The sequence below is a fragment of the Cervus elaphus genome, chromosome 3 (genome assembly GCF_910594005.1).
Source record: "Cervus elaphus chromosome 3, mCerEla1.1, whole genome shotgun sequence".
Classification (NCBI taxonomy): domain Eukaryota; kingdom Metazoa; phylum Chordata; class Mammalia; order Artiodactyla; family Cervidae; genus Cervus; species Cervus elaphus.
In genome coordinates this window covers 49,308,705-49,322,828 of record NC_057817.1, presented here as the reverse complement: position 1 = coordinate 49,322,828, position 14,124 = coordinate 49,308,705, and the positions used below count along the sequence as shown (strand labels likewise).

The 14,124-nt window shown below is 34.9% G+C and overlaps 1 protein-coding gene across 4 annotated transcripts in view; it reads left to right on the top strand.

The window, feature by feature from the left end:
* The window catches only part of USP15 (ubiquitin specific peptidase 15), a 123,693-nt gene extending 110,916 nt beyond the window's left edge, over positions 1-12,777 (top strand). For all 4 annotated transcript variants that reach the window (XM_043888365.1, XM_043888355.1, XM_043888373.1 and 1 more), the window contains 4 exons: positions 518-667; positions 2,792-2,895; positions 8,519-8,607; positions 12,329-12,777. In XM_043888365.1, the coding sequence (XP_043744300.1) occupies positions 518-667; positions 2,792-2,895; positions 8,519-8,607; positions 12,329-12,511 (526 nt within the window). In that variant the 3' untranslated portion in view covers positions 12,512-12,777. The remainder of the gene's footprint in view (positions 1-517; positions 668-2,791; positions 2,896-8,518; positions 8,608-12,328) is intronic.
* The last annotated feature ends 1,347 nt before the right edge of the window (positions 12,778-14,124 follow it).

The window sequence follows — 14,124 nt, the reverse complement described above, 5'->3', positions numbered from 1 at the left end:
TTTGATATTTTAAACAATAAGCATTTGTTTATATGTTATAATATATAAGAGGAATGAAATGTCTTTAAAAGTATATTAATGTTAAACTTTAATCTCGTTTTAGTATATTTTCCATAATAGCCATTTTACTATGAATAATTCATTTTAGTTACATTTTTCCAGGAACTTTTAGCTGTGGAGGTATTCCAACAGAAGTTTTTTTAGGAAAATCACAATATATTTTGTGTTGTTACTAATTTGAGTCCAGAAAGTCTCAAGATTTTTCTAATACCTTTATTTCAGCACAGTTTTGCTACATCCATGTTTTTTTTAGCTTACTAAAATGTAAATAATCTAGCCCTCGTTATTTCTTTGAATACTTATTTACATACTCACTTTCAATAGTTAGATCTATTTGAAAAATGTATTGATGATTAAAAATAACAAGTTCCTGTCAGTCTGTTACATATTAGACATTACCTAATATTACCTCTGACATTGTCTCTAATAAGCTTTAAATATTTCTTTATATATTTAGGTATTGTCCCAATTGTAAAGAACATCAGCAAGCCACAAAGAAATTGGATTTATGGTCTCTGCCTCCAGTACTTGTGGTACATCTCAAGCGATTTTCTTATAGTCGATACATGAGAGACAAGTTGGATACCTTAGTTGATTTTCCTATCAAGTAAGTTCTGATTGAGCTTAATAAACCTTGGGCACCTCTAACTTTTTTTAGCATCACTCCCAAATTATAGGTGTTTTTTAATTTATTTTTACACGTAGTTGACTTTAAATATTATGTGATTTCAGGTGTGGTATAGTGATTTGATATTTTTATTCATTACACAGCATATAAAGTTACTACAATATTAACTGTATTTTCTGTGCTATACATTAAGTCCTTTTGACTTATCGTGTATCTAAATCCTTTTCACCTATTTACCCATCCCCCACCCGTCTTCCCCTTTGGCAACGTCAAGATTGTTCTCTGTCTGTGAGTCTGTTTCTGTTGTGTTATATTTGTTCATTTGTTTTGTTTTAGATCCAGTTTCAGTTTTTGAGTGTACTTTTTGGGTTGTTCTAGCAATTTGTATGGATTAGTAACAATTTTTATTGCTTTTCTTAAGAGATCTTTCAAAAGACAAAGAGAAAATACATTAAAAAAAAAAAGAAGTAAAACTCATTTTATGTTACATTATCTTTTGAGTTCACTGGCCCTGTTTGTAAATCTAAGATACTTCATGGGCTCTTAGTGATTTTGTTTTCATCATTAATCCTCATTATTCTTAAATGTAGTTTTAAAAAGACTAATGTGAAAACTGAATAGTGGAATTGTTTACAAGGCAGATGATGCAGTATAGTAGTAAGTCATTCCTATTGTCATCTTTTGGTTTTCTTATTTCAGTGTCCAGAGTAAGTCATCCTATTTGTAAAAATATATAAAGAAGTCTACAGACAACATATCAGTAGTCTTTTTTGTTCTTTCATTAAAATCATTGAGAATTCAGATGGACAAAAAGGGAATAATGTATCTTCATTCATGGAGTCCAGGAAGGACTTCATTACACCCTATTTTGTAAAAAGACCATGCTGCTCTCCCATTTTCCTGAAAAAATCATTGACAGTATTCTTTCATATTTCATAATATTGGTATACCAGATTTACTTACTACAGTTTGTAAGTAAAGAAATACTGAAGGCAGGTGTTGTATATGCGTGCAGAGGTGACTAGAAGGAAATAGATGGTGTAATACTGAAAACACTCTCTGGATTGCTTATTCTAATCCATGTTTATAAATTTAAAATTGAAAATGTTTTGCAATTATAGAATAAAAATGCTTATTTTCTCTTTAGCAAAACAAAATTATGAGCCATCAACCTTTTCAAGAATACAGCATTTTGAAAATATGAGTAAAAGAAGAAACAAAAGTAATGATAAGCTAAATCTATTAGAGATCTATTTGCAATTTACAATTGTTATTGCTTTTTAATTAGACAAATACAAAAAGAATAACCATAAAAAAAGATAAACTATAAAATGGTCATATTCCAGTTTTGTTTGTGATAAATTATAAACAGCTGGTTGCATTTCAAAGAATGTTGCCCATTTAGGATGCATAGATCATCAAAACCTGGAAAACAGAGAATAGATATTAGGGTTATATTTAAATATATTTTATATTCAAATTAGGATAAAATTTCTAAGAAAGTTTTTTTTCACTGTCCCTGAAAAGTGAAAGTGAAGTCTCTCAGTCGTGTCCGACTCTCTGGGACCCCATGGACTTGTAGCCCACCAGGCTCCTCCGTCCATGGGATTCTCCGAGCAGGAATACTGGAGTGGGTTGCCGTTCCTTCTCCAGGGGATTTTCCCTATCCAGGGATCGAACCCAGGTCTCCCGCGTTGCAGGCAGATGCTTTAACCTCTGAGCCATCACTATCCCTTAATTTTTGCTTAAATAATTTCTGAAAACGACTTTAAAAAAGAACCCACATGATAAATGGTGATGTCTATATTTCCTCATATACTAAGAAATGCATTAGCATGAAAATACTAATCTGAATACAAATGATCAGTGGAGAATTTTTAAATTGTCAATCCCAAAGAAAATTTTTGCTGAAACACTCAAATCTCAAGGATATTTATATTATTTTATAGTTATTTGGCTCTTAGTAACTTCTTTAATGAGATATGTGTGTGTGTGTGTGTATAGGATTATATTTAAATGAGAGTCAAACAACACTGACTGAAGAGTAGAATTTCATTACACTTAGGGAAAGCATATAATTAACTTCATCTCTTTTTTAAACAGTGATTTGGATATGTCAGAATTCCTAATTAATCCAAATGCAGGTCCTTGCCGCTATAATTTGATTGCTGTTTCCAACCACTATGGAGGAATGGGAGGAGGACACTGTAAGTTGATAATTTACTTTTTTACTAAAGTCATGATGTTTAATAAGGCCAGACTCTTTTCCTTAAAATATTTATTACTTCTTAAAAGAAAAATGTGAGATGTGTCTTACATACAGTAGTCACTCAGTAGATGTTGATTAATGAATGAATCAGCTTTTGAACCTCTTTTTCTTTTTTTACCATTTAAGAGAAGAGGTTTGAGTTAATCATACTCCTCAGTTAAAGCACGGGAAATCACTAGTCCATTCAGGGCTCCTGTCCTTCCCCATTCTCCTTCTCCTTCCCTTTCTAAGGTGTTTGTTGTGTGTGCTCTCACAAATCATGCATCATTGTTAATTTATATGATTGTTACTCTGCTGTAGCTTTTACTCCTCTCTCTTGACACTTAAGACTTCTCCATATAACTTTATGTCAATTTAATTCATTGCTTCTAACCACTCATGACTTCAGTTCAGTTCAGTCGCTCAAAAAGAGGCGTGTCCGACTCTTTGCGACCCCATGAATCGCAGTACACCAGGCCTCCCTGTCCATCACCATATCCCGGAGTTTACTCAGACTCATGTCCATGGAGTCGGTGATGCCATCCAGCCATCTCATCCTCTGTCGTCCCCTTCTCTTCCTGCCCCCAATCCCTCCCAGCATCAGGGTCTTTTCCAATGAGTCAACTCTTCGCATGAGGTGGCAAAAGTATTGGAGTTTCAGCTTCAGCATCAGTCCTTCCATTGAACACACTCATGACTTACATCTACCATATTTTATTTCTCTTTTCACTTCATGGTGGACATCCAGATTAACTTTAACTTTCTACCGTCTCAAGAACAATAAACATCATTGTTTTTAGTCTCCTATGTGAGAATTTCTTTGAGCTACACACCCAGAAGTAAGATGCTGGGTTGGAGTAAAGTACTGTGAGATGGCACTCCAAGATGATGATACCAATCTGTGCTCTCCAGTTGATAAGTTTTTCTGAAGAACCATCATTGCATTCTGGGGTAAATCCTATTCATTAAATATTTTCTCATATACTCAGTTGGATTTGGTTAGCTGGTTTTGCTTAGGATTAAGTAAAATTTAATTCATGTGTGAAATGATATTATAGTTGTTTTTTTTCTAAATTGTTCTTACTTTCAGTTTCAGTTCAGTCGCTCAGTCATGTCTGACTCTTTGCGACCCCAAGAACTGCAACACGCCAGGCCTCCCTGTCTATCACCAGCTCCTGGAGTTTACCCAAACTCATGTCCATTGAGTCGGTGATGCCATCTAACCATCTCATCCTCTGTCGTCCCCTTCTTCTCCTGCCTTCAGTCTTTCCCGACATCAGGGTCTTTTCAAATGAGTCAGCTCTTCGCATCAGGTGGCCAAAATATTGGCATTTCGGCTTCAACATCAGTCCTTCCAATGAACACCCAGGACTGATCTCCTTTAGGATGGACTGGTTGGATCTCCTTGCAGTTCAAGGGACTCTCAAGAGTCTTCTCCAACACCACAGTTCAAAAGCATCAATTCTTCAGTGCTCAGCTTTCTTCACAGTCCAACTCTCACATCCATACATGACCACTGGAAAAACCATAGCCTTGACTAGATGGACTTTTTTAGACAAAGTAATATCTCTGCTTTTTAATATGCTATCTAGGTTAGTCATAACTTTTCTACCAAGGAGTCAGCATCTTTTAATTTCATGGCTGCAATCACCATCTACAGTGATTTTGGAGCCCAAAAAAATAAAATCAGCCACTGTTTCCCCGTCTATTTGCCATGAAGTGATGAGACCGGATGCCATGATCTTAGTTTTCTGAATGTTGAGCTTTGAGCCAACTTTTTCACTGTCCTCTTTCACTTTCATCCAGAGGCTCTTTAGTTCCTCTTCACTTTCTGCCATAAGGGTGGTGTCATCTGCATATCTGAAGTTATTGATATTTCTCCCAGCAATCTTGATACCAGCTTGTGATTCTTCCAGCCCATCATTTCTCATGATGTGCTCTGCATATAAGTTAAATAAGCAGGGTGCCAATATATAGCCTTGATGTACTCCTTTTCCTATTTGGAACCAGTCTGTAGTTCCATGTCCAGTTCTAACTGTTGCTTCCTGACCTGCATACAGGTTTCTCAAGAGGCAGGTCAGGTGGTCTGATATTCCTGTCTCTTTCAGAACTTTCCACAGTTTATTGTGACCCACACAGTCAAAGGCTTTGGCATAGTCAATAAAGCAGAAATAGATGTTATTCTGGAACTCTCTTGCTTTTTTGATGATCCAGTGGATGTTGGCAATTTGATCTCTGGTTCCTCTGCCTTTTCTAAAACCAGCTTGAACATCTGGAAGTTCACGGTTCACGTATTGCTGAAGCCTGGCTTGGAGAATTTTGAGCATTGCTTTACTAGCGTGAGATGAGTGTGATCGTGCGGTAGTTTGAGCTTTCTTTGGGATTGGAATGAAAACTGACCCTTTCCAGTCCTGTGGCCACTGCTGAGTTTTCCAAATTTGCTGGCATATTGAGTGCAGCACTTTCACAGCATCATCTTTTAGGATTTGAAATAGCTCAACTGGAATTCCATCACCTCCACTAGCTTTGTTTGTAGTGATGCTTCCTAAATCCCACTTGACTTCACTTTCCAGGATGTCTGGCTCTAGGTGAGGGATCACGCCATCATGGTTATCTGTGTTGTGAAGAACTTTTTTGTATAGTTCTTCTGTGTATTCTTGCCACCTCTTGATGTCCTCTGCTTCTGTTAGGTCCATACCTTTCTGTCCTTTTTTTTTTTTTTTTCTTTTTTTTTTTTCCATTTCTGTCCTTTATTGAGCCTATCTTTGTATTAAATGTTCCCTTGGTATCTCTGATTTTCTTGAAGAGATCTCTAGTCTTTCCCATCTATTGTTTTCCTCTTATTTCTTTGCATTGATCGCTGAGGAAGGCTTTCTTATCTCTCCTTGCTATTTTTTGGAACCCTACATTCACATGGGTATATCTTTCCTTTTCTCCTTTGCTTTTTGCTTCTCTTCTTTTCACAACTATTTGTAAGGCCTCCTCAGACAGCCATTTTGTTTTTTTGCATTTCTTTTTCTCAGGGGTGGTCTTGGTCCCTGTCTCCTGCACAGTGTCACGAACCTCCGTCCATAGTTCATCAGGCACCCTGTCTATCAGGTCTAGTCCCTTAAATCTATTTCTCACTTCCACTGTATAATCATAAGGGATTTGATTTAGGTCATATCAATGGTCTAGTGGTTTTCCCCACTTCAATTTAAGTCTGAGTTTGGAATCAAGATTACTACCTAGTCTAATGAAACAGGCTAGGACACTTTACCATTTTTATGTTTCCTGTTGCAGCTAGTATAATATAAGAATTAGTCAGTCATTAAAGTTTAGTAGAATTCATCCAATAAAATTATCTGAACTTCAGAGCCATAAATTATTCTATTTATGTCATGTTTATTGATTTTTTTCCAGAATGTGTACATATTGACATCCTCCATTTTTCTTAAAATGTGTATTTCCAAATTTATTTGAGAATAGTTGTTTATAATACTCTTATGCTATATTTTTGTCCCTTGTTCTTTTCTGTCTTTTCAAAGAATTAGGCTTTCTATTTTATTATGTTCTTCTTTTTGTTATACATGGTATGTATTCTGTCTTGTTGATTTTTTTCTCTTGTTACTTTGAGTTTGCTCTTTTATTCTTTCTTCGGTTTCTTGGGTTGCATGCTTAACTTTGTTTTCCTTCTTTTCCCTCTGTTGAAGGCTATAATTAAAGCTATAAGTTTTCCTTTAAATACTTCTTCATCACTATTGCATAAATTTTTAAATGTAGTCTTCTTTATCTTTCAATTCTGTGTATGTTTTTGTTTCCCTTATAATTTTCTGAATATCACAAGATTATCTCATATGCTTTTTCAAGTATATGTTTTTTGTAAAGCTCTCCTTTTTTTTCTTAATTTTATTTTATAGCAACTAGTGCCATTATCTATATTAAACGTAGGAGTTTATTAAGGCTTTCATGTAGCTTAATACATTGTCTGCTCCTTAAATGTTTATGTACTTTAAAAGCGTATGTATTCCCCATTCAAACATAGAGTTCTCTATTTCTATTACAGTTACTTATTAGTTGTATTTAAATCATTACTATTTCTGGTTATTTTTGATGTTCATTCTTTTTCTGAGATAAATTTGTCAGGACTACTACTAAAATGTTGATTTATCTGTTTCATCTAACAGTTTTATTAGGTATTTTGCTTATTAGTTGCATTTATATTTAAAACGGGTAGCTCTTCTTTTATCTATTGTTCTTTTTTACCTGAGTTTGATATTCATTTTTTATTTTGTCTTTTTCTCAGAATTAAAAATATTAGTTTAGCTTTCTTTTGATACCATCATTTAGTTTGCAAACTCTGTGTGCCTTTTTGTTAGATGTGTCTGTTATTTTTTTCTTTTTTTGAAAGTCGCTCAGTCATGTCCGACTCTTTGCGACCCCATGGACTGACTATACAGTCCATCGAATTATCTAGGCCAGAATACTGAAGTGAGTTGCCTTTCCCTCCTCAAGGGGATCTTCCCAACCCAGGGATCAAACCCAGTTATCCGACATTGCGGGTGGATTCTTGACCCACTAAGACACCAGGGAAGCCCAATATTATTGTTAAATCTTGTCCTTTTAGTGTCAAACTTATTGGTCTGAAAATATGTTTCTTTAAATTTGTGAATGTGGTCGACTTGATTTCAGATTGACAGATTTACAACCCATAATGGGCTTCATGCAGAAGAATAATTTTAAGAGGAGTAGGACTATTTAGAAGACAAAGTCTATAGTGTCACTCTTTAAAAGTTATGACAGCAGATAATTGTTATGAGTACATTTTGCAGCTTTATTTCTTCAGTTATTGGGTAGTTTATACAAAGTATGAGATAGGAAAAGTGGGCAATTTTTTAATATAATGATAAAGCGGATCTTTAAAGTTTGTGCAGATTAATTGATTGCTTTTTACATTTCTCTTTCCTTGTACTTTTGTTAAAGACTGGAAATGATTCTGATGTAAAAAAAAAAAAAAAACACCACCACTACAGATCAATGAGATATAGTATTATTGAAAAAATATTGGTCATAGAAAATTTAAACTTACAAGTTTAAACTTTGAAACTTTGAAAATTCAAACTTTGGAATCATAAACAGAGCTGAGTTTAAATCCTAACCTGCTGCCTAACAGCTATACTCTTGGACAAATTAAACTTCTCCTGATGCCTCACTTTCTTCATCTGTAAAATTAGAAGAATAGTAATGGTAACACCTTCTTTATGAGATAATACAGCACTGGGCCTGATACAAATGCTAATCACCATTTATTGTCATTAGTATTGTTATTCTGTGTATAAAAATAATAATAAATATGTCCTGTGTGTTCCTGGGATGGAAAAAAAAATGACTGGGATAGAAAATATCATAGACTTCCAGATTATAAAAAATTATTCTAAAAACCTTTGATCATTGGAATCAGTTGAATATATGATAGATTGGCCTAACATAGATGATTATCATGTAATTTTAATCAGTATTCCTTATATAGACAATTTTAAAGTCGTGAGGGTTCCCTCCCAGAAAACCACAGATCATAGAAGTGATTGTATTTTTTTCATTAGATACTGCTTTTGCAAAAAATAAAGATGATGGAAAATGGTACTACTTTGATGACAGTAGTGTCTCAACTGCGTCTGAAGACCAGATTGTGGTAAGTGTGTCTTTTAATCCTGAAGATCAAGGAATCCATTGTTTTAAAAGGGGCCCATGGAGCACCATAGTCTATATTCTAGCAGTTCTAATAGTTGAGGAACTCATTCTTGTTTAAAGATATGTAAAATTGTCCTCTAAGTGGAGATCTGTCTTCTAAATTTGCCCACTAGCAGAAGCATAAGTTGAACATGAAAACTTTTCTGGTAGTTTTCAACATGAAAACTGGAGTTTTCTAATGAAAATATTAAATTTGCCCCTGAACAATAGGCTCAGACATTCTAGACACTGGCTAAAGTCAGAATGCTAAAATAGAAAAATAAAAAACTTTTAAGGGCCTTACCATACCTGAGATATTTAAAGAAAAGTCTTATCCTTTATGACACTTACGTATTCACTCTCAAAATGATATAGTTAAATAAAACAAATTACAAATTTTTCAGAATTAACCCTGTGTAATCGTCTGATGTTTTCTGAATAGTAGAAAAATTAGGAAGTTACATCTACTCACACTTGCATCAGCTTGTCAGCCACAGCTGGAGCAAAAATATTGGCATTTGCTTTGTTTCCCATCAGAGCACGTTTTTATTATCAAATATTGATTGATGGTGTTGGTTTAGTCACTAAATCGTGTCCGACTCATGACCCCATGGACTGTAGCCTGCCAGGCTCCTCATTTTCCAGGCAAGAATACTGGAGTGGGTTGCCATTTCCTTCTCCAGGGGTCTTCCTGGCCCAGGGATCAAACTCAGCTCTCCTGCATTGTAGATGGTCTCCTGCTTGGCAGGTGGGTGCTTCACTGCTAGCCACCAGGGTAGCCTCTGTTAGATTGATGAATATTGATGTGAAATTGATGTAAAATATGAAAATTGATGTCATCTGACAGGTGACTAATGATGTTTTAAGAAGAAAACTAAGGCTTGCTTGATAAGAATTTATCATTCTGTAAATTTTGCCTTTATAAATTTTACTTATTGATCGCAGTATTGACAAAGAATGAGAAGTGTAGTATTTCCTCGTGTGATGATATTTCCTGTACAGAGGTTTCTGTTGGTGTGGGCAGCACTGACTGCTTCACTTTATTTCCCAGTTTACATTATGTATTCCTCGAGGGCAGAGACTAGCTTTTTGTTTTGTTTTAGTTTATCACGCTTTAAAAGTCTTCAACTGAAATTGTTCAGTTTAATAAATTAATAAACTTCTGAGCCAAGTTACTGGCAGTTTTAATCAGTTATTGTATACATAGATATGAAGCTATTTTGAGCTGTTTATAGATGTTGTATATCTTTATCACCTGTTTGTACACATGATTTATATACATATCATTTCTTATCTCCCTGTAGCTATGGGAAAGAACAAAATGAGACTTTTGAAGTCTTAGTATTTTTTAAATGTGTTTATGCTTAATTCAACTACATTTTTAGTTTATGTTTAGACTTTTAATTTCATATCATATCCCTCATTTTTCAGTTAAGTTCTCTTTTTTAGTCTCCCAACCGAAACCCCGAAGTTGCCTACATCCTCCTTCAAAGTCTGTTTAACAACACTGCCCTAATTTTGCTTTCAAATAAATATCTTGTTTATATAAAGTATGTTAATTTGATGTTACTTTACATTTTAACAGTAATAATTCTTCATTTAGTCAACAAGTGTTTGAATACATTCTATGTATAACACTGTTCTACACAAGGTTGAAAGTGAAAGTGTTAATCGCTCAGTCCAGTAGCTCACCAGGCTCCTCTGTGGGAGTTCACAGGCAACAACATTGGAGTGGGTGGCGGTAGCCATTCCAGTCTCCAGGGTATCTTCCTGACCCAGGGTTCGAACCTGAGTCTCCTGCATTGTGGGCAGATTCTTTACCATCTGAGCCACCAGGGAAGCCGAAAAAGACGGCTGTCTCTGATGTCAAGAAGCTTACAATCTGAAGGTGACAGAGAAGTGAACTGACAATTGTACATGATAATTACTGTTAAATATCTTGACTATAGATTGAGGCAGCTGTCTCAACTGATTTGGAGTGTAAGGAAACAGAACGAGTGCAGGGAAGTTTACATAGAGAAAGGAGTGTTTGATCTGAGTCTGCAAATATGAATAGTGGTAAGTTAGACAAAAGAACCAAAACCGAAGGTATTCTTAGCAAAAAGAACAGTAGCTACGAAAGCAAGGAGGTGTGGCAGAAGATACCATTTAGCTAAGGGAACAGCAAATAATTTGGTGTTACTGAAACAAAAGACTGTTAGGAATGTGGAGCAAAAATTAGACTGGGGCTAAACTTGGCACTCAGATCATGAAAGATGAGTTTGTTGTTTTGATCTTTTCTTAAAGTCTGTAAGAAGTGTTGGGTGGTTAATAGAAGAACATTATTAAATTTCCATCTTAGCATGTCTTGAGAGCACTAGAAGACAGATTGGGGGGCACCCAGTAAGAAGCCCAAAGGCCATTATTCAGCCTCCAGAGGAAAGGAGGCTGTCCTGAAATTTAAGCCACAAGAGCTTCTAAAGTTAAATTAGTGGTAGTAAGTATATATAGACAGGGGAGAATGGATTTGTGAGCTCCTTAGTGGATAGAAATAATAGAACTTGATTAAGATTACATGTAAATAAAGAGGGGGAGAAAGATGATTCTGACATTTACTAAGATGGTAAATAAGAAAATTTGCTGTGAAATTGATACCTGTGAAGTTAATAGCTCTGTGGCAGTTTCCATTAGGTACTTAGACTAATTGGACTAGGGTTCAGGGGTGAGAACTGGCTTAAGTTATGAATTTGAATTGTCTGTCTTAGGTAGCAGTTAAAACCATAGGTTGAGTGAATCACCTATGGGAAGATACGTATTCAGAAGAGCAGTGAGCTGAGGACTGAAAACATGGATTTTTTGTTTTTACTTTAAGTCAGGATTTAATGAGCCCACAGGAAAGTCAGAAGAAACTGTAGAGATGAAGCATCTAAGGAAAAGTAGTGTAACAGAAGCCAAAAATGCTTTAATGCAGGAGGAGGAGGAGTAAAGCATTAAATGCCACAGGAAGATGGGCTAAAAAAGGCACCCATTTAATTTGTTTATAAGAGGTTTTTGAGCCTGGTGAAAGGCATTTCAGTACAGTGGCTGCGGCAGTCACATTGAATTGAGGAGTGTGCATGAGAGTAAATGATAAACAGTAGATTTTCTGTCTCCAGCCTGGCTGCAGGGGAAGAGTAAGAGGTATATGGCAGCTAGAAAAGGAAGGAGAGGAATTTATGATGGGAAAAGACTTAAGTATTTTTTATGCCAAAAAAGTCGTCATTAAAGATACACAGTGATGATTGATGGAGCAGTATCCTTAAGATGGTAACAAAAGTTAGAATCTAGAACAACTACAGAATGAAGCTGTTACTATTAGAAGGACACTTGCCTTGTCCTTAGAGACAAGAGGAAAAGAAAGAAGGCATAGAATGCTATTTCACGTTAGAGTAAGAAGGTGAATCTGTGATATGGTTGCATTGACTTATCTGTCCAGCTAACTTAGAAGAGAATAAATGTTAAATCCAGTGACCATTCTTCCTTTATAGATAGAAGTCATACTATTGATATAGTTAATAAATTTCAGTAACCTCCATTTGACCATGTGTGGTTTTCTTGATTTATGTCCTATCACCAAAATTGGTTATCAGCTAAAAATTCATTCTGTTTTTAATGTGATCTTTGAGAATCATAACCATTTTAAAATTCTTTGTTTGTTTTAACAGTCCAAAGCAGCATATGTACTCTTCTACCAGAGACAAGACACTTTCAGTGGAACTGGCTTTTTCCCCCTTGACCGAGAAACTAAAGGTGCTTCAGCTGCCACAGGCATCCCACTAGAAAGTGATGAAGATAGCAATGATAATGACAATGATACAGAAAACGAGAACTGTATGCACACTAACTAATGAAAGTCCTAGAAGCCATAAAAGAGAGACTTTCCTGCTGGTGGTGTCTATTGAAATGATGAAATTACCCACCACATTAAACAAAAGTCTGAGATGGGGAGTTTCAGATCACTGAATGTAAATCCTTTATCAGATTTTAACTTGTGCAGTACTTGAAGTGAAACACAATGAAAACTTTAACAGAAATTGTCTCTTAATACATTTACAGTCTTGTATTTACAAGCTAAATATATATAGGAAATCACAAATAAATCCCTTTTAAGTTTGCTGCTGTTTTGATGAATTATGTTTTCTTTAATTTTTTTGGATGTGAGTTAATTGATGACAAATGTTAAATTTGTGGATGTTGGTCATTTATTTTGCTCAGATAATAACTGCAAGAAACCTATGGCTGAACTTAGTTCTTGGATAATCTAGTTCATGTGCATTAGGCTGCCTCATATACTACTATGAGAATTAGCTGCAGTATCTATGTGGCGTAAATACTGCAGGAGTATTCTTGGAAAACCAAATTTTCAAACCTTTACCTGGTAATCAGTGTGGGCCTGTTATAAAACTAAATCATGATAAAAGAAGCAGTCTTGAAAAAGTTATTTCCTTTCGTAGTATCATAAAAAACAGAATATTATGTTCATCTTACTACTACTGTGGAAACAGGTTCTAGATTTCACACTTCATCAAAAGTCACTTTTCAGTTAATGTAAGTATTTTTCACTGCTGTTGGGATCTATTCCTTAGATATTCAAATTCTTTTTGACTTACTTTAAAATGCATATCTTTAAATCTGGTGTTGGTCCAAAATTAAAATTTTGGCTGTCTGTTTTTCTCTACCCCATTTTTTGGTAATTTGGCAACTTTTAGCTCTCCCAAGTATTGTAATATAAAGACAAATTTATTAGTATTCTGTATCCATAGTAATGATTGCATCAAGCTTAGATGAGAAATTTTTTTCTGGCCTTTAAATTACTAATGGACAATTGGCTTTAAAGGTAGGTCTGTTAACTTTCTTTGTGTGTTCCTGATGGAATTCACCATAGCCTTACAGCTTTTCTCAGAAGGAAACTTGTTACAAGAGAATTGGCATTGCATGTTCCAGAGTCAGAACCTGTACAGTACATAAAACATACAAACCTTGAATTTGATTTTAGTTCACCACATTCAAGGATCCAAGATGCCAAAAATATGTGTGAACATTTGAAACATTTTTCATTTGCTGCTTTTTCCCCTTTGATCTAGTTGAAAGAATGTATTGTCAATTGGCATACAATACTGCCTTTAATAGAAAATAAATGCTGGGGCACGTTTCACATATCGACTACCTGAGAAATTGCTATGTGTCCCACTATTATTAAAGCAAAAAGTATAATGTTCTTCACTTGAACTAATCAAATACAATAGATTATAAATTGTGTATTGTAAATAAAAGTTCACTCTGTGAGTGCACATTTTGGTAAATTATTTATTTATGTTAGCATTTAAACGTGAAAGAAAAATGCATTTAACCAGGATAAATGAGGTATGTTGATCATGGCTTTGCTTTATACCTTGATATTAAAGCTGGTTTTTCATCCTGGTATTTTTAAAGCTGTTTTGGGTTTTTCCTTTTTATCCTT